Below are 20,907 nucleotides of genomic sequence, written 5' to 3'. Positions count from 1 at the left end.
GCGGGTCACCCCGCGCTTCCGCCGCAGGCTGCGTGGGCCGTGCCGTGCTCAGCTAACCCCGGCCGGACACAGAGACGCTGGCGAGCAGCAGCACAATAAGCATGCAGTTATGGGTGTCTGCCTGCGCGTGTGTTCCTCAGTTTCAAGGGGCTTAAATCCAAAGCCAAGTCCAAAAAGCAGAAGGGCATACAATTGCATTGCACCTTCACCGGGATACCACAAAGAGCTCAGTTTTCTTTATTTCTTACATGGACAACCCCTTCTGAAGCTCACTGCTTACAATGTCACAGATCCTGAGGGAGGCCATGAAATTGATGAGAGGACTGAAGCACGTCCCCTACAAAGACACACAGAAATTTGGGACTCTTCAGCTTGGAGAAGGTTTTATGGAGAGCTCATTGCAACCTTCCACTATCTGCAGGGAAGCCAGAGAGGGACTCTTCATCCAGAACCATAGTGATAGGACAAGGAGTTATGGGTACAAACTGAAAGAGAGGAAATTTAGGTTAGATATTAGGAAGAAATCCTTTACTGTGAGGGTGGTGAGACACTGGAACAGGTTGCCCAGGGAGGTTGTGGGTGCCCCAACCCTGGCAGTGTTCACAGGCAGATTGGGTAAGGCCTTGAGCAACCTGGTCTAGTGTGAGGTGTCCCTGCCCATGGCAGGGGGTGTTGGGACTAGATGATCTTACAGGTCCATTCCAACCCCTTAACATTCCATGATTCTGTGATCTTATCTAGCTCATGTACCTCTATAAATAAATGGCTTATTTATAAATTACAGCATTTGGACTGCTCTTTGGCAGCTCATTTTGCTGAATCACAGACATCCAGGAAACAGCTCCTGCCCTAAAAATCTTGCTGTCTGGCTTAGCACAAAATACAATAAATAAGTAATGAGATTTTGCAGCTGCTTAGACAAATAGAATTTCTGTTTGACGTCTTCAGGAAGTTTAAGCTTTTATATGTGTGCGTTATATACATAAATATGGGCATGCCCTTACATCTAAATCCATTGTAAAGACATAAATTCTTTCTTTTTCATCCGTTTCCTGTTCACTTCTAAGGAAAACACTGATCCTGGGACCGCTGCCTGTAACAGTTATCGCCTGATTTTTTGTCAAGTGAGATGTTTAATGGGTTGTACAGCACACAATCTGACCCATTAGCTGTACTTACCCTGCACAAAAGGCAACTCAGATTCCTGAAGATTAACCACCTCTCTTTGACACGAATCATGCAGAACACACAGGAGTGACCTCAGACTTTTTGTCCGCGCTGCCACCTACCTGTGCCTGATCTGCTCAATGGAATAGGAATTTTCAGGCTTTGTAGACTCATTTAATCACTGACTTCTCTAGAAGTGTGTGTTAATATTTTATGTTAGGGCTACAGCTGACCAGTAAACAGCAGAACTGCAAGCCAAACTCGTTTCACATGAGTCAGAGAGGCAACCTAAGATTATAATGAATTTCTGCCACTGTCAACCACCACTGGATTCAAACCAGATGCTAACAGCTGAGAGGCTCTTTAGCCTGTTAGGGATCTTCTAAGCCACCTAGTCTCTAGTCTTTGCCTGTCCTGACTGAAGATTATAAAAAAGGATATCTATAGCTTAAGGAAATTCTTCCTGGTTCAGTAAAGTATGGTGGGTAACTCTGCTCCCCTTTGTCTTGACCCCAATTACTAAACACTGATAAGGATCGGGAAGTAAGTGGTTGCATTATTTAACAAATGAAAGGTCAAAAGCGCTGCTATTCAGTAAGGTCGAAGGTTACCATCACTGTTATTAAACAGTTCGAAAGCAGTTTCTCCCATTCCTTGCCATCCCAGGCTCAAACAAGGAGCTGCTCAGCAGTGGGGCAGACAGGAGGGAAGAGAGGCACCAGGCATCATTCAGCTGGCAGCTGACTAGGTGGCATTTCTGAGACACCTGCTTCAGCAAGGGCAGGTGCCACAGTCCAGCAGCTCCCATCAGAGGACTGAGTTCTCCTGCCTTTGCACAGAACATGGACATAGCTGTGTGCCAAACCGCTTCAGTTTCTCCCAGCTCCACCCTTTAGAGCTGGCGTCCTTTTGGGGGAGAAATCAGTCCCAGGCTCACTTCCACTCGTCTCAGGCAAGGTAGTGAAGTTTACAGAACTGAGCAATTTGAAATACATGTGAGTTGCTGCTGTGGGCACAGTGGCTCCTGGATGCTTGCACACCTTCATGAAACATTTGAAAACACTTTTAGTGATGTAGTGAAGTGAGCTCATCTTCCTACATGTTCTTTAATATACCTCATCTCATCATTCTTACTAAAGAATTCTTACCTCATTCTTTCTAAAGAAAGAATAATAGCTATCATTCCATGTCACTTCCGTTTCTGCTGGTACAAATTAAGAAGGCTGTCCTCAAAATACTCTTGCAAAAAAACTATTGCACTGTCCTGGGCATCCACTGGGCTGTCACTGATCACAAGTTATACTGCTATCCATCACTCACGTTTTTATGTGGTGGGGACAAATCTGCAGTTGGTTCTGATGCAGAAAAAAATGGATAGTATAGGGGTTATTCCTCCCAGGTGTGTTGAATATAAAATCTGATTTTCCTTCAAATTATCTCAAAAGTTCAGACTGTCTCTGACTTCATAAACATTGCAGCTTTGAATAATTTTCCTGCATGTAAGTCATTACTGCTAAGGATAGTAAAAGACAGTAAGCAAGAAAAGAAAGTGCAGGGTTTTTCTCAATAAGGAAGGAAAGACAGATGGCTGCTTGTCAGAAGGGGAGGAGACTGTGGATGATAAACAGCTGAACAAACTTCAAGAACTGTAAAGTGAAGCCTTGAGCTATGCTGAGCATAAAAAGTAAGGAACTAGAGCCAAGTAACAGTTTAACAGCAACAGAAACAATCAGAAGTGTCCCAACCTGATACAGCACAGACACTTTCCTCTGTCTTGGAGATTGTACTAAATATGGAAAAACTCTGGAAATACCTTGACTGCACACTGTTCAAAGGGAAAGGATGTGGGTCTATTTGTCTTGTCCAGGACCAATGCCATTTTCTCCATTAATGACACCTGATCTAGCTGTGTGTAGTCATGGGGAAACACAGAGAGGAAGGGGTGAAAGTGCAGTGTGTGCCATGAGCTGGACTCCTCCACTTCTGGAATGCCTGCAGTAGCACTCTCGGTAACAGCTCATCAAGAAATTGGGCTAGTAGGTCAGGATGGGAACAGCTGTGCTGAGATACAGAGAAAATCTGCAGGATGACTGTCACAAGCCTTCCCTGGGGATTCTCTTTGGCATAATCCTGGGCAGGCAAAATGCCCAAAAAAAGTGGTTATCCTGCCTTACTCAGGAAAAGACAGGCACAAGAGCCAAAGAGCTTTGTCATTTTGTGACATGAAGTTTTCTATGTCTTTAAGGTTTGTTTCATGCTTTTCATCACTTCGCTAATAGCATCTATCATGCTGACTACTCTTGGCACAGGGGACAGGTAGAGTTTACTAGGATAAGAAATACCAATGTGTTGATTACATCATCCTGCCCGGGCATCACTCGAGGTGCTGTGATTCTTCTAGCTGACAGCTGAACACACATGTCTTGGTTGTTTTTCAGGTACCCAGAGGGATGAGATGCAGCACTGTGACTTTGCACACACCATGCTGCCAGTCAGACTGCTGACAGCCTGAGGAGGAAAGTGGTGTTGAGGAACCCTGGGAAAGACAAAACAGCACAGTGAGAAATTGCTATGTCAGTGTAGTTCTGACTGTGTTTAGGCTTCAGGAGATTTAATGCATTGGTATAGGTGTTATCCACATTGGTATGGGTGCTATCCAGCCCATCGTTTTAGTGTTTTGGCACTAGGATTTAATATATTCACAGAAAACTAATACAGGGTTTTTCAGACATCCTACAAGGATAGGCAGTGCATGAAAGATTGCTAAATTGTTTTGGTGATTCCCTGGAAGCAACTTGCTGACAACAGTCCCCGGTCTTCCTAAATTCAATTTTTAGGACTGACACTCATCCTTATCTCTACAAGCTGCAGTTGCTACAGCAAAATGGTAGAAGAGCGTGTCTTATAATGCAGGGACCTGAATGACTTAGGCTTTTGAGAGCCGTGACCAAGACTACACAACACAGCAGCCAGCAGTAATCACAGTCTTGGTGTAACAAGGTTTAATCAACTTGTCCTTGGAAGAGAGCTCAACAAGTCTGAAGCTTTCGGGTGGCTCCAGGCAGAATCTCTCTAAAGTGTTTAAGCAAAGGAGCAACAAAGACAGGGGTGATGCCTGATGCATATGGCAAGCTGATGATCGGATGAGTGTTTCTGACCTACCGCCTGAGAACCCAGAGCAGAAGTAAAGAAGTGCATCCAGGGGAGCGCTGGGATCAGAACAATTGATGGGGCAGATCTCATTTATTAAAGATGAGGTTTCCAGAAAATATTCTTCTTGTAGTAAGCTTAGTTTTTATCTAGGCAGAGTTTATTCCTGTTGGAGACATCTGCATGCCTCTCTTTGCCAGATAGTCAGAGACTCCTGGCCTTTTCTCAGAGTCATTTTCTATAGTGATTGCTGTTTTCAACAGTTTGTTTTTCCTTGGAAAATACTTCCCAATACAAAATTTCTACTCAGTCTAAGGCACTTGCTTAGGTCTTCTAACGTTTAAAAATGTGCAGGAGTCAGAGACCAACTCAGGTGGGGTGTGTGGCTTCAGACAACTGTCTGTGCCCTCCAAGCATCAAATATCAGTAGAGGTGTTTGCATCCCCATCTTTGGGGCACTGACTCTTGCCAGCAAAGCTCCACCATCTCCTCAGCAAGCCTTTTGCTTTTGTGTGGATTCACTCTTCCACCTGCTGCTGAATTACTTCATTTTAAAAACCCAGCTGCATTGTGCTGACATTTGTATGTGGGTTCTATTCCCAGTAATAGAGTGGAGCCAGGTAAATTATATTGAAAAAGGGGAGGAAAAGAGGGTTCTCTGCACAGCATCTGCTGCGGAGTCTGTCCCTCCACATGCAGTGTGTGGCCCTCACCCAGCCAGCCTTGCAGCTGCACTAACAAAGGAGGGGTTTCCTCATTTTTACTGCAAGACTGAAAAATATGTTCTGTCTAATTCAGGTGAAAATGTTACTCCGCTGAAATTTCCAGCTTTTCTTTCCTGCCTCAACTCAGCTCTGGGCAGAGATTGAGGAAATCTGAGATGACCCAGGAGAGAGAGCAGCAGAGACTTCTGCCTAAACTGTTTGAATGGATAATACCCTTTCCAAATGCTGGCACCTGGGAATCCTTTAATGACTTGGATGGTGCTTTGGGTAGACTGAATATCTCCTTTCAGAAACAAAGGCTTATTATTATTTATTTATCTGCCTTAAATCTTACAAGCAGTTAGAAAGTAACCCTTTCTTGTGTTACATTCCTACCACTGTGCTGAATATCATGAGGTCAAAGTTTGTTCTCATTTACTCTGATTTAACTACCAGTGTAAATCTGTATTAGGGCAGATACTTTACATCAAATTTTCAAAGGGCAGAAATTTAGTGATCATTTTATTCATTTAGTAATCTTAAACACACATTTCCCATTCATAAGGGACTTATATGTGAAAAATTCCAAATATTAAATGGATGTGTGCCTCCAACATAGCTATTATTGCAAAGCTAAGTAATCATTTGTAACTGAGAGGATAGTGTTGTCACTGAAAGAAGTAACAGACCACCCTGTAAAATGTATTTTGTCCTCTGCATTGGGAAATCGTTTCAACAACTGAACCATTATTGACATTTCTTTATTGACAGAGCTCTGGTAGGAGTAATTTTTCCTTCTTGTCTGCATAGAGGCTTCTATTTGATCTAAAGAGAGAATGAAGTCTGTGGTTTCATGAGTATGCATGAAGGCTCTTCTTAATAACCTGATCCAGAGTCCTAATCCTCTGAAATGTATTTCCTCTCTCCTCGTGTTTATCATTGTCTGCATCACTCCCAAAATCTGATGAACTCCATAAAATCATAATTTGTAGACCTAAGCCACATTTTTTTCAGACTCCACCCTTTCTTGGTTTCATCTTTTCCAGTTCTTTGATCTTTAAACAATATATAGAAAAAAGAAGAAAAAAAAAAAGTGAAGAAGTAAATGCTGCAGCTTTAGAGGTTTTCCTTTACCTGAGCTCAGCTTACTACTGCAAGGGTGGAGAGTCACTCTGGGTTTGTTTGGCACCTTGCAGAATTAATCCTCCTGCCAGTCTGGCCTTTAGTCTATATGGGAATCCAAGTGGTGTCACAATAATAAGTACCAGCTTGCTTTCCTGCAGTAACTGTTACATTTGCCTTTGCTTCCACCAGCTTCTACCTCAGAATTTCCTGCAGCAGAGTGACCTTGTCCAGCAAGGTCTGGAGGTCATTGCAGATCTGAGCCAAGGAAGTTTCCTTACGACAATAAGAGAAACCACATGCCCAAGTTCCCCCTGTGAGTTTGTCAGTGCAGCAGCACAGCAGTATGCCTGTGAAAGATGGTGCGGGTCTCTCACAGCCAGTTATTCGGGGTTCATAGCCAGCCACAGGGCAATTTCCTGCTTAAAACAACTTGTGAGGCATAGAGGTGCATCTGAACTGTGAGGCCTGGGGCTGTTTTCCAGCTTGGAGGCCCAGATGTGCACTGCAGTCAGATGCTGCTTGTTTGTCAGGATGCAGCCGGGGTGTGTAACTGTCTGCCCTCTCCTCTCTCTCCTCCCTACCATGCTTCCGGCTTTCCATTGGAAAGAAAACGGATTGAGGACAGGAGGGTGGGTGGTGTGGTGGACTCCTGGTTTACACTGCCTCAGAGTCTCATACAGTTCACCTCAGACTCACAACAACACATTGCAAAGCTTGACCTGGCACAGTAGAATCAGTGTGGGATGGGTTGTTGCCAACTTCTGAGCACATAAAACATGCAGACTTGGACTGTGGCAGTGTTTTTCAACCAAATTTCCTTTCCCAGACAACCACCACGAGGTGTCCTCAAGTACTGTTTGTTTTAGAGCTATCATTACCAGCAGGGATGAGCTAAGGTGTAATTGTTTTGGGAGAGGGCTGTTAGGGTCAATACTGACTGATCTGCCTAATTCTAGGACTTCAGTGGGTCTCTGTTTGTAAATGCTTAATCAATTTCAAAATACAGAACAACGTAAAGTTTCCTTTTCGTTTGACCGCAGCTTTATTTTTGCCCCTGTTAACCCAGAATCACATCCTTTCAGCTTGAGATCATTTATCTTAGAAATCATGGGCCACAGATGTATGAAGTTGGCTGAGGGAAGGTGAATGCTGCAGCATTTTTCTAAACATCATCTACTTGATGTAAAGAGACTGAGGAGCTCAGGTAGGCTGTTAAATGTGTGCATTGCTGGGTGGTTGGAAGAACAGCGCTGTGAAAAAAACCTCAAATCAGAAATAGGTTAAAATACAGGTTTAACAACAGCCAGAGGCTATTGGTTGAAGCCTAGATCCAGCAGAAGTCAGTGTCAAAGCTTTCATTGATTTTGTTGGATCAGGATCTGGGGAGTGCAAACGAGAAGTCAATGGAACTGCAGTTGCAGAAACAGCAGTAAAGCAGCTGTGGTCAATGTTTCATATGGAGAAAAAAATTACAAACCTACATTATGAGCTTGATGAGAAAGTTAAGAGTGGTTTTGAGGTGTCTACCCATTCTGAAGAGAAGCTGTAAGACAACATCATGGGAGATGATTAGAGAATGGCCTGGGCTCTGGCCACTGGGAGTTCCTCTCTCCCAAAGAAAACTCACAGCTGTCTCACATTACTGACTAAAGCAGACTCCTAAGGGGAGAGATTCCTCACAAATTACTTGTGAGAGCACAACAGCATGGTTCAAAATCCCAGAGGATTTCTGGTTACAATTATATAACAATACTAAAGTCCATTGAGCTGATTGCTTACGCCAGAAGTAACCTTGGCTGATGATGAGCTCCCTTGTATGCTGTAGAAATCCTACCTGGTAAATATTCACAGGGTTTGCACCCACCAGAGCAGCCCCCTGCTCCCTCAGTAGTGAGAACATGAAGCAGTCATTCCTACCCTATAGGAATTGGTTTGGGAGAAGGCAGCATGTAAGAAATCTCTTTTTGTTTAGTTTAAACAACACCTCCTTGGGTACTCTGAACAACACATGAATAGTTAGTAACATTATTATTTCTCTTCCCCTCCACTGTTTTTAATGCTAATAGAACCTGAAGGTAGCAGCTATTAGTTTTTTTGTGCTTTGTAAAGCTCCTTTTAAAATCATATTTTATAAGGATTTTTTCTTTGCAAGGTTATGACTAGAAAAGACCTGGAGTGGATGAAAAAATCTCTCTCTCTCAGGTGCTGTATTCAGAAACAGATGTGAATTGTCTTCTATGGGCAACTCGTTGACATATTTTATTGTTACAGTCGTTGGATCAAAAATATTGTGGAGACAGCAGGCCTGTGAGCAGCCTAGGAGCAGGCAAGCAGCAAATGGGAACTTCACAGAACTGATTTTGTACGGCAAAAGCTTGGTACACAGTGCCCTCTTTGTTCCACAGAGAGGAGTGCATCCTTCTGAACCTTGTTGTTGCAAGAAATAAGCAAAATTCTAGCTAAGAAGTATGTTGAAGGGATGCCAGCCGTTCAACTAGGCCTCCTCCTTAATCTTTTTGTGTTTGGAAATGCTGTGCAAGTTAGGGCTTCTCCAGCCCAAAGTGGAGACTGCAACAAATTAGCTTAGACATTTGTGTCCCTGCAGGGAGATCTATCAGACACAGACACACAAGCCTTTGCCGCAGAAGAGGGGCTTTGACCCTCTGCAGGAGCACCAGAACTGTGTTTGCTTCACATGCTTTCTGTTGAAAGGCTCTTGGAGTTCAGAGAATTTGAGGAACCCAAATGCAGGGATCCAGTGAGATGCTCACTTGTTACATTCTCTGTGCCTCTACCAGAGTTCAGCCAGGATTGTCACAAGCTGGAAATGTCTCTCCCCTCCTAATTTTGGTAGCAACAACAGGATGGCTCTTTTCAGAGAGCCTCCCTCATTGAAAGAAACACAAAATGCAAACGTATCAGGAGCTAAGAGTTTTCACACTCCAGGAGAACACGGAGTTTCTGAGTTAAAAACAAATCTGCATGGGAAGAATCTGAAAGAAGCCTGTTGCCCAGTGGTGTGGAAATGCGTGTGGTGGACAGACTGCACTCGGCATCCAGGGATGCGGCAGCTGCTGTGCCTGGTGCACGCACAGGTGCTACTGAGGCCTCAGCTGCTTACAGTTCCAGGAACTGGAGGAAGAGGCAGCCAGAAGGAGCAAAGAAAACACAGATTGAATAATCAGGAAAAGAAGATAAACTGTGCTGAGTGGCAGCTGGTCTTTAGAAAACAGGCTGTGTAAATACCCCAAGGGCCTTGTGCATCATCCCTGGGAAGCTAGTCCCCAGAGAGGGACTCAGCTGGATCACCACGCCACTCCACACTGGAGGTATGTTTACTTCTGCACCGTCTTCAGTGTTTCCTGTGAGAACATTCCCCTGCTCATAATCAGTATCTGCTGACCTTCAACAAGCAGTGCTTCCCTTCTGTGTCTATACACATTTATCTGTGCCAGAAAAAGCCTCCATATAAATTATTTACTGCTGATCTTCTTCAGGCCACTGAAGGCAAAGGTGCAGTCCAGTCCCACTTTTTACAGTGTCGAGGGGAGACAGCAGTGACCAAATAACAGGATTGTGCATTTTGTCTTCAATGCATAGTTGACATACAGTGTAGTTTCTCTACCTGTATATAATGGAAGCAGTTTGTAGGAATAATTTTCTGCATCATATGTACTGAGAGTTCTACTGATACTTTTGTGGTGGTGGGGATGGGTGGCTTTTAGAAGAGGGATGCAGCTTGCCAGCAGTGTTTCAGTGCCGGCTGTTAATGTTGCCTCTGGCTGTAATTGTGCAAACCATCCTTCAATGAATATTTGACAAAAGGTATCACCAGTTTGCTCTTCTATTTACCCGTAGATCCATTTTGTGTCTGCTAGATCCCTTTCTTTTTCTGTTCATCCTTTATTTTTTGAAAATAAATGTGTTTCTCTCTTCTCTCTCTGTCCCTCCCATGGTTCTCCAGCAACGTGCCTCATAATGTTCATTCCCTGCAATTCATTTGTACTGGTGGGCTTGCCAGGCCTGGAGGCACACAGAAGTTCTGGCACTGGCTTTGATATGATCTCCAGTGATCTTGGCAAAAGAACTGACCCTAGCCTGGAGCTGTGGGTTTCCTTATTAGGGCTCTGCAGAGGCCCTGCAGAGCAGGGGCGACCAAAGGAGAGAGACAGCTGAAATGATTTGCTATCAAACAGTTTCTTTTTCTCAGCTGAGGTTTGGACCAGAGGAGCAGTGCTGTCAAAGCAGCACTTAGGTGCCCTCTGGCCCTGCTTGGCACTTGGGCTGTAGCTGTTGTAGCAATGAGACATTTAGTCTTGCACCATCCAAATCCTTGGTCTCCCTTCCACTGTCCCTAGGCTGTGGTTTCTGCCCACCTTCTCCATGCTTTTGGTACCTCTCATCACCCAACACCTGGTTCATCGAAGGAGCTGTCTGTCAGAAAACTTTGGGTAACTGACTTGTTTAGGTAATTAATAAACAAGAAATTCTGCCTAGTACAGTCCACACCAATGGCCTGTCAAGTGTACGCCTATAGTGCTATAGACACACTGTGCTTGGTGCCTCACACAGACAACATCCTGCTCTAAGAAACTGTCAGCTTGATTAAGAGGTAAAAACAGGAGGAAGAAGAGAGGAGATGTGCTCCATGGCAGAGATCTGCCCTCTGCCCAAAGCATGCATGTTACTTAGAGTGTTTATTTCATGCAGGGGAAAGGAGCTGGGGGTTAGCTGTTGTCTTTACTCTGCAGGCAAGCAGCAGGTAGTAGGAACAAACCAGGGAGTGGAAAAGTAGTGCAAAGAATTGACTTGCACATTCAGGAAAGGTGAAAGGAACTAAACGCATGGTGACTCCTGGAATCTACTTCTGAACTCACTGTTCCACTCCTTAGTCCTCTATCTAAGATCCATACTGCGTCAGTTAAGGATCTGCGTCATCCCTTTGTTTATTGGCTGTTCATGGTGCCCACAGACTCCAAATGAGAACAGACAATTATTTGCATTTACTGCAGTACTAGGGAACTTGTGCTGTGTGTCAGAATCTAATTGTTCTAGGAATACAAACAAACAGGAAACACAGAAGCACACAAAGAAAAGCAAAATTGCTTTCAGTCTAAGAAGATTTAAAAAAAAAGGAGCTGGAGAGAGAAAGCATTATCACTTCCTTTTCATGTATGGGAACTAGAGCATTAAGAGATCAAATGACTTGCTCAAAGTCATCGAGAGGGTGGGCCAGGAAGTGAACCCAATCCATCACTAGCCTTTGCTTGCAGTCCCATCTCTTCTTTAAATAAGGACTCTGCTCCACCTGTGCAGGGAATGTGGTCATATAGCTACCTGGCAATAGTCTGAATGGGAGCATAAAACTCCCGGTTTAGCATGTAGGTTAAATTGTAGTTTTTATAAGGGATAAGAGCTAATGCTGCTAATGACTGGCTACCCAATTCCATAGATCCATGAGAAGGACTCAGATTATACTCACTTGCACCTGTGACTCACCTAAATCTCACAATTTACAGGAGCTGCAATCACCTAAATGCTAAGGGCAGTGTTTTGGGACAGAAAAGCATGGGAACTAAAGACTTGGAACAGAAATCTGTTTTGAACTACCTATTTTTTAATGAAGACTGTCTTGAATATCCTCTTGAAGAAAGCCTGCCTAGAAGTTGCTGAGGGATGGAAAAGACAGCTTGTTTTTCCAGAAGCTGGTTGCAGCCACTTGTTGTGTTGCAGGTGAGCAGTGGGCATGCAGCTGGTGGCTCCTGTGAGTCCATCAATTTGCCACTGTCATCACAGCTGCTGAAGATCCATTCCTGTATCCTGCCCTCTGTAAACAGCACATAAGCACAAAGCATCAAGCATCTCTGGTCCAGCATCAGCTCAGGGAGCCAGAGAGCTGCCTGCTGAAAGCTGCTTTCTGTTTGCTTGCAGACGTGTCAATATTTACTGAGTGAGGCTCCACTTTTGCCCAGCTGGAGCATGACAGCTTTGCCACTCTTGCACTCAGTGGCCCTATCTTCCAGCATTAACATCAGGAGGTGATGAGTGACCAGGCTGGCCTGATAAATGGGAAGAGATCTGCAAACAGAGAACAGCAAACACTTCCTGGGGGGCTCAGGACACCTGCTGAGAAAGATGTTCTTTTTTGTGAGGATCAGGTAGCTTCTGATGCTGTAGCAGGAGAGATACAGGAAAGGTGCTGTTGGTGGTGTTGGGTGCTGGGGAAGGCACAGCTGTTAGCCGGGGTACACAGTTGAGCTGTTAAGGTGGTCTTGTGGGGAAGGCACGGTGCCACCTCAGAGCTGTAGCTGTGTCACTGGGCTTTCAGCAGAGCCCTGTGAGTGCAGTACTGCGGGGGGAATGACAGTCCATGAGGTGCACCAGCAAGGTTGACCTCTCTCCTGTTTCTGATGGGGATGGGGAAGGCAGGACGCAGGACACACTTGAGGGGAAGGTGCCATCACAGGCTGGAAGGCACTGAGCTCTGCTGCACAGTTACAGCTGCAGTTCCTCAGTTATCAGATGTGTTGGAGTGACCCATTATATGCAAATAAAAATCAAGAGGCCAGTTTCTGACGTTTAGTGTTGAAGTTTAATTCTCTGGGATTTCACAGCTATTTGCAGGTACTTTAGTACACATTACAACTAATGGCTTGAATTTGGCCGGAGCTTACTGGCATGGTCTGCTCTGCATGAGGTGGACAATAGCTCCCAGTGGTGGAGACTGGCAGAAGGGAGGGATTAGTAAACAGCAGAGACACTGAGGGAGAATATTGTGAAAAGGATAAGCTGTTCAGTTTGGGATTCTTCTAGGTTAGGTTTTTTTCATCCTTCTCCTTCAGGACCATAGGGAAGAAATTTAAATGACTGAAAACTCAGTCTTTTTGTACAGTTTAAGTTACAGGATAGCACAATAAGTTCTCCTGACTTGGCTGAGACACCTTCAAAAAATCCCTCAGAGACATCAGTGTTGGTGGCAACATTTCCCAGAGGTTTTAGGAAATGAGAGAGGGTGAACAAGGAGGATATGAGGATAGGAAGTCCAGACATTATATAGAATGATAGAATCATTTAGGTTGGAAAAGACCTCTAAGATCACTGAGACCAACTGTTAACCCAGCACTGCCAAGTTCACCACTGAATGGAAACAGCAGAGTGCCGAATTAGGGAGGCAGCGATAGATCACATATTGAAAGAAAAGCTATAGACAATGAAAGGAAGACAGGAAAAAATTATACAAAAATGGGGAATAATGTAGTTTATGCACTAAGTGAGAAATAAGAATTTTGGCAGCTGAACTGTGTATACAGCCAGGCAGTGTCAGTAGCCTTTTCTGGCTTTTCTAATGCCAAGCTTTTCATCGTGGCTGGTTTAACGTGGTGTGGGACTAATGACACAGGTTCAGATTTCCTTTCCTGTTATGGATTTGACAGTTCACCTCAGTGGGGCCTAGCATCCTACAGTGATCATGGGGGTTCATTTAAATGATTTTTCATAAAAAGGGTATGAAACAAGCTGCCACACCAGAAAAGGGTACCAGCAGGGCCACACTCAGTACTGTCATCTGAGGAGCAGTGCAAGACTGCAAGGATCCCAGCCTGATCCTACCCTGATCTAGCAGAGCCTGGGGCAGGCAGCAGCTGCACTGGGCTGCCTCCCAGGAGCAGGGTGGACAAGATCAGCCAACATCTGTTCCCCTTTAATCTCTTGTTCCTTTATGTTTTGGTGTAGTGCTTTTGTGTGTAATAAGTTGCATGCTCTGGCACATCCCCAGCCACTGTCCTGGATGGTGGTTCCTCAGGCAGACAGTGCTGCCGGAACTCCGAGGCTGGGATGTGTTAGGAGGTGGTGCAGGCTACAAACTCCAGCGTGTTTCTGATGGTCCAGCTCCTCCTGCCCTGCTGGGCTTGGCAGGGTTCCCGGGGCTCACCAGACCCCATCGGGAAGAGGCTGAACCATGAAACTTGGTTCCCCTTCATGCCACTGCTTCCTGTTGTTTTGATTACAAGGGGTGCAAGTCAGGACAGTGTCCAGGGCTTCCTTTCACCCACACCCTGTTACGCAGTGTCTGCACCTGCAAGGTCCACTTGTCTGGAGCCACTGATACTTTTCACCTCATGCGGATGCCACTGAAAACATTCAGTTGCTTTAGGAGAAATGGAAAGGGGAATAATGTACTAACAGTCTTCCACAAAGGCCTTGTGCTTTCTCAGGTTCCACCATTGCTTCAGGAAGTTTACTGGGACCCTGGTAAGGGAGCTAAAGATGGTTTCTTGATGAGAAAAGTGGCCACAGATAATCTGTGGCATATTTCCCCATTTAACCCCCTGCTGAAGGAACTCACAAAGCAGCATCTAAAAGTGGCTCCTTGTGAAACAAAGTGTTTAGACAGATTTTAGGAGGGGAGGCACTTTTCTCTCCAAGCAATGTATGAAATTCCAGATAACTTTGTTCTGCCTTGGTGTTTGATGGTGTGCCTGCAACTCATCCAGGCTGGGAAGCACGGAAGGATAATATTAATTGCCTTCCAACTCTGAGCATTTTGAAATATGAGGGCTGGGATCCTTACAAATGTTTTTCATCCAGGAAATCACCAGCAAGAGGAACATACACAGCACTGAACTTAGCTGAACTAGTGAGGTACCAGCTTCTGCATGGCAGCACACTGCAGCCAGGAGCAGTAGTGATGGCAGTATCGCACATGGAAGAGCAGTTCAGATGGAAAAGGGATGTCAGGAATACACAATGGGACAGATATTGGAGGGTAGTGAACCTAGAGCAGTTCCAAAGGATTGTGAAATTACCCTTCTCCATGTCCAGCTCTAAGACAAAGCTGGCTGGATCTATATTCCCAAAACTCAGAGCAAGGGAGGATGAATAAAGCATGAGGCCCTAAGCAGAGGGAGCTGCTGGCTTCCAAATTTTCCAAACCAACATCACTCTGGCCAGCATGGCTCTGCTTGGGTGGATGTGTTCTCCTATTGAAGTCACAAGGGGAAAGGGAGCAAGAAAAGACCTGGAAGGCTGAGCTGCTTGCCCTGCTGTGCTGGTTTTGGCTGGGATGGAGTCAATTTTCTTCATAGTAACTGATACAGGGCTATGTTTTGGATTTGTGATGGAAATGGTGCTGATAACACTGGGATGTTTCCTTTATTGCTGAGGGCTTGCACAGCATCCAGGTTGTTCCTGCTCCTTGTCCCTGCCTCCAGCAAAGGGGCTGGGGATGCACCAGAAGTTGGAAGGGGACACAGCCAGGACAGCTGACCCCAACTGACCAAAGGGCCATTCCACACCACACAGCATCGTGCACAGTATATAAAGCTGTGGGGAGAAGGAGGAACTGGGGATTTGGAGTTGCTGTGTTTTACCTTCCCAAGGCCCCATTATGCACATGGAGCCCTGCTTTCCTGGGGATGGCTGAGCACCTGCCTGCCCACGGGAAGCAGTGAATGAATCCCTTGTTTTGCTCTGCTTGTGGGTGTGGCTTTTGCTTTCCCTATTAAATTGTCTTTATCTCCACCCACAAGGTTTCTCACCCACATGAAGTTGAACCGCAAGACCTGCTCACACGTCCAAGAGGCGGGAACCAGCAGTGGCTGTGACCTGTTGGTGATGCACCAGTGGATATTTGGGCACCTTTTCCTGTCCCCATCTCTTTGCTGGGGTGAGGATGCTGGACTTCCTCACACCTTCTCCCTTGGGGTCTGCACAGCAGGGCAGGTTGTGATGGCTGGGGAGCACATTTAATTGTGGAAGCTGTTGTTGTTCCACAGTTGGCTGTTCAAGGGCTCAACCCTTTGGTTTTTCTTTCACGTTCGTGACAGCTTCATTTTCCAGAAGCCAGTGAAAACAGGATATGATGACATCAAGAGAACCTCTCTGATTGCTTCTCCCAGGAAAACAGCCTATGGGCAAGGACCCTACAAAGCCAGGAAGGAGCTGCCAGGAAAAACAAAACAGTCTCTTAGCTGTGACTTCCTCTCCAGCTAGGGAAACCTCTGCTGTGTCTTCAGTAACAGAACAGCTTGTATCTCCCTCTTCATGTCACTGCACAGATCAGGTACTTGGATGCCAGATACCTTTTGTATGTTGCTTTGCAAGAGTAGAAGGTAAGGGTAAGAGGAACAAACACAGAGCAATGAGCACTTCAGTACTGGTTGCTCCTTTCCGCTTCTCATCCTTCACTGAGAGATAGCCAGTTTGAGAACCTGCAGAGGATGCTGATAAAGAACAGATGGGGCTTTAATTTACCAGAAAGGCCATGGGTTAGTGCTCTCTATTGGAAAATCACTTTGCTTTTTTTTCCTAGCAATTTCTTCTAACTTTTCAGGTTAGAGACATGTCTTATGGGCTTACTTGCTCTGGGTCCTGGCTCCTGTGCCATGGAGGCATGAAAGCCTTTTGGGCACAGAGCTACCCACACCAACTATCCAAAAGACATAAAGAGAAATTTGTTCTCTTTCCTGGGAATCAGTGGTTCTCAGAACAAATGAATCCTCACTTGGTTTGCTTTTGCTTAAACAGAGATACAGGCTTGAATCAGTATTAGAGTCAAAACAAAAGCTGTTTGTTCTTTGATTATTAATCTTTAACAGAAACCTGAAAACAGTGGACTGTTGGGATAATGCTGTACTGGAGATGGTGCATTAGTGCCTCCAGGATCTGAGATACAGGCTGATGGATCTGAGTATTGACTTCTCAATCTCAGGGAAAAATAATATTGCTGCAGACTGTAGGAAAGATATCTGGTTAGCCATGTTTGCAAATAATCTCTCTGAGAGGAGACAATAAATTTTCCCTCTTTTTTTCTTTTTCTTAAGACTTGTCATCATTGTTACAGTTCAGGCCCATAATGTTACTGTTAGAAGAATTAGGATTTCTTTTCTTAAATATAGGATCTAAGAAGGGAAGGAAGGATTGCTGTCTTTTATTGCTTTCTGTTTGGAATCAGTTTAGTTACTTAAGCTTGCTTTGCTTCCTGGATTTTCAGGCTCTGTCACACACAGGGCATGCCTACCCCAGCATCAGCATTTAATTGCAGCATATCAGCTGCATATGAACTCTTAACAGGGATGAAGTAACAGCAAGACAGACATCCAGGGAGGCCAGTCAAGTCCAGTCAGGGGCTTAAGCAAGCTTGTTAGACCTCACTGCTGCAGCTTGACTGCTGCTGACATCCTGGCTACTTGGAGTTAAGATGAGCCTGCCAGTGCACCATTCCCTTCTCCAACTGCATTTTAAAAGGGAACATCTTGTGAATCTCTCTGCAAAGTCCTGGTGTTATGTGCCATTCTGCACATTGGGCAGGTTTTCTGGGGCACTCCAGTGTCTCCAGATCATGCTGAAGCTTTTAAATCTCTACACTTTTTAAGATAATGAATCCCAAATCCATGAAGGGAGCTCAGCTCTCTGATTTTCATGCTGCCATATTCCAAGGGCTGGTGTGATCCCCTCAGTAGCTAAAGGAGGCTGATGGATGGACAGAAAGGGAATAAAGGGAGGAGGATGATACGGGGATTTTGAATTTGGGTGCCAGGTGGATGATTGACAGCTGGCAGAGAGAAAAGTTGGAAAGAGATGTGTCTCAGCTATAACACTGTCCGTCAGACCTCACCAGCAGGGAATATACTGAGAGGTGAATGGAGGAGGAGAACTGAGTTGGTGAGTGTTAATGACTCCAAGACCTGCACAAAAACACCCACTCAGTGCCACAAGAGAGCTGGATATGGCAGGCATGCAGACTGGGCTCAGACAAGCAGACTGAGGTGGCAGGAGATGCCACCTTTGAACTGTCCTGGTTTGTAGCACTTGCTTTATTGAGCACCTCTAACCTGGGCAGGTGGGCATCTCCTACCAAATGACAGGCCATGCCTCTGTCTTAGCACCATCTGCTTGTGTTGTGCTGACAGGGACCCTCAAAGCCCCAGGAACAGTGTAAGCTCTTCCCTTCCTGTGCAGAGGATGGACACCATCATATCCCTGCGTACCACCGCTGTAGCTCTGCAGCTTTGCTTTGCTTTCAGCACCAGCACTGTGTGATCCTGCCAACTGTGTGAATTCCCAGCTTGCTAAATCTGCTCTTTGAAGAGGCTCAGGCAGCACCAGGGTCTGCAGTGCCACAGCTCTGCTAGCTTGCCCTGTCCTATGCTCCTCAGGCCCTTACTGGAAGACTCCTTGCTCCCCTCTCCTACCCTGACAGGCAGTTGGGGAGGGCTGCCTGCCCCTGAGGAGGGACCAGGCCGGACCACTTCCATCATGTCCATCCTGTGGGCTGTGAGATGTGGGTAGTTGTGTCCATACTGCCTGATGCCCAGCTCTCAGTCCCTTTGGGCCACTGCAGCACAGCCCTTCCAGCCCACGGCTCACTACTGGTTCATCAGCACAGCAAACATCTCACTGCCCACTGCCGTGAGGCTCTGCCAAAGTTCTGCTACAGTAGACAAATCCAGGCAGTGAGGAAGCCAAACCTGGACTGCAGGGCAGGAAGAACTTTTGTGTCCCCTCTCCAAACCTGTCTGCACATGTTGGTGGCACTTCACATCAATGCTATTAATTTGGTGCTCACTTCCACACGTCTTGTTCCAGGCACCAGCTCAATGTTTGCACAGAGCAAGATGTCTCAGCTTCCCTCCCCGCCAGAAAAACAATTCTCCAGAATCAGAGCAAATGGTGATGTGTCCCATGGGCTGCCCCCAACCAAGGGCTCAAACACGTGCTTCACTGGAAAGGCGTGGGAAGTAGAAAATAGCCCTGGTGTGAAATCAGTGTTTCTCTAGAACCAGCCCCCCCCCAAATATGTTATAGGCTGGCTTTACTCACTAGTCACCTCGTGACTGTCAAGTGCTATGAGCTGCTCTTCTTGACCAAGAATTTCTATTCCTGGCCCATACTAGGCTTACCCTAACAGAGCTTTGATCTTTCATTAGAGGAGCAGAATATGAATACCTCCCATTCACAGCCCAGTATCTCACATGAAGGAAAAATACAACAGGAAAACTACACATATTTCCTTGTTTCATTTCCACCAATTATTCATAGTTCTCGCCTCCTTTATTATCCTGAATAATTTCTCATCACTCTTCAAATACTTGGAGGCCAGGATTCTGCTCCTAATCAAACATTCCTTAGGCAAACTAGATTTTGCTTTTGTAATGTTTTTCTGTGTAGTATCTCCAGCCTCCTAATCACTTTTGTTGCTGTTCTTTGATCTGCTTCTCATTTGCCGTGATTTTTCTGGTAAATGGGATTCCTTGAAACGAGCGCAATATTCCATCAAGTGCCATATTCCAGGCATAGGAGCCCTGTGTGTCCCATTGCGTGTGTGATGTTGCCCTCAGGTGGTTACTCCAGATAGAAAATGCAGCCTTAAAAAAAGCCTTTGATATTTCAGGTCAGATTTGGAATGGCACGGGATTGTGGGAGACAGAGGAGTAGAAACTCCTGCAATTAAAGGAGGCTTTGATTTACAACCCTGGAAGAGACTAGGTCTGGCTTAATTGACAGAGATTTGTGGACTTTAAGCAAAAGGATTACAAACTTGTGTTCCTATCATTATAAGTAAAATTGTACACTGGGTGTTTTGGTGAAGGGTTTTAAAATATAATAGTGTGATTTTATATAGTTTAAGTTAAGAATGTAGATGGTATAAGAGAGACATCTGTGTGTACGTGACATGAGAAGTTATTGGTCAAGGCATAGCTGCATTGCAGTGAGAAGTGCCACAGGTGATAGGTCATTAATCTAAAACAAAGTGTCATTTTAAGTATCTATTGGATTAGAAAGTTATAAATTACGATGTAACCCTAAATCTTGTTACTAGTCGCCATTACTCGGAGGTGTTGTAAAACCTCACGCCTGGACTGATGCATTTGTTATTTTAAACAATAAATTCGTGTAATTGCATAGTCCCATCCCTTAAAGTTATTTTCCTCCGACACGTGAAGTGCGGGAAACAGACACGGGATCCGCAGAAAGGATAACTCCGTGCTCCCAAGTGATGCCTTTGCAACAGAAACCAGGGCTACACTGGCTTTTTCTGGCTGTTGATACTCAGATCCAGTTCTCTGCATTTTAAGTGTATTTCCTAATGTGCATGTTGCTGTGCTTAAAGAGCAGCAGGAAGAAGCTCAGCTGTGGTGAGCTACACAAAGCTGAAAGGGAATGCTAAGACAAGAGGCACAAGAACTGAGAGATTTTCACCATTAATAGCTTTATTAATACTAATTTTATCACTACAGCTACTTGTCTTGGTCACACTTTTCAGCAATTCTTTTTGTCTCAAAACTCTATGCATCATAAAATCTGATTTCCTTTATTACACCATGTGCTGTGTAATTCCTAGATTATAATTCACATAAAGTCATGGAAGGTGCTAGAAGATGACGAGACTTTGCTAAAGGTGTAATTAGAAATTCATCATGCTGTCTCTCCCCTGACTCAGCTCTCACAAAGCTAAACCATAGTGCTCACTCATTCCCTTCTCCCATCACAGCCTCCACTGTCTCATTGATTATGGTGCCATTTTTTTTCCAGCCTTTTCTATTCCTCTCTGCCCCTTTGTTATGGAAGTGATCATACTTATCACTGATTTCAAAGTAGAGATACACAGCTGATTTGTTTAGAGGTTATTATGGTAGTATATACATGCCTGACCTATTTAATAGATAACAATTTATTCTGGTTTTCTTTTGCTCTGCACTGAGATTCCTCTCTTCACACTGCACTGTTCTCCACAGAGGTGCCCAGAGCTTTTCCCGCAGAT

The 20,907-nt window shown here is 45.0% G+C and overlaps 1 protein-coding gene across 1 annotated transcript in view; it reads right to left on the bottom strand.

Moving 5' to 3' along the window:
- The window catches only part of RSPH9 (radial spoke head 9 homolog), a 29,043-nt gene extending 18,475 nt beyond the window's left edge, over nucleotides 1-10,568 (bottom strand). The window contains exon 1 of the mRNA XM_017739951.1: nucleotides 10,523-10,568. Coding sequence (XP_017595440.1) covers nucleotides 10,523-10,568 — 46 coding nt within the window. The remainder of the gene's footprint in view (nucleotides 1-10,522) is intronic.
- Nucleotides 10,569-20,907: the final 10,339 nt, after the last annotated feature.

The sequence above is a fragment of the Corvus brachyrhynchos genome, unplaced genomic scaffold, assembly GCF_000691975.1.
Source record: "Corvus brachyrhynchos isolate BGI_N302 unplaced genomic scaffold, ASM69197v1 scaffold31, whole genome shotgun sequence".
Classification (NCBI taxonomy): domain Eukaryota; kingdom Metazoa; phylum Chordata; class Aves; order Passeriformes; family Corvidae; genus Corvus; species Corvus brachyrhynchos.
The sequence above is the reverse complement of the archived record's forward strand: the minus strand, read 5'-3'. Positions and strand labels throughout refer to the sequence as shown.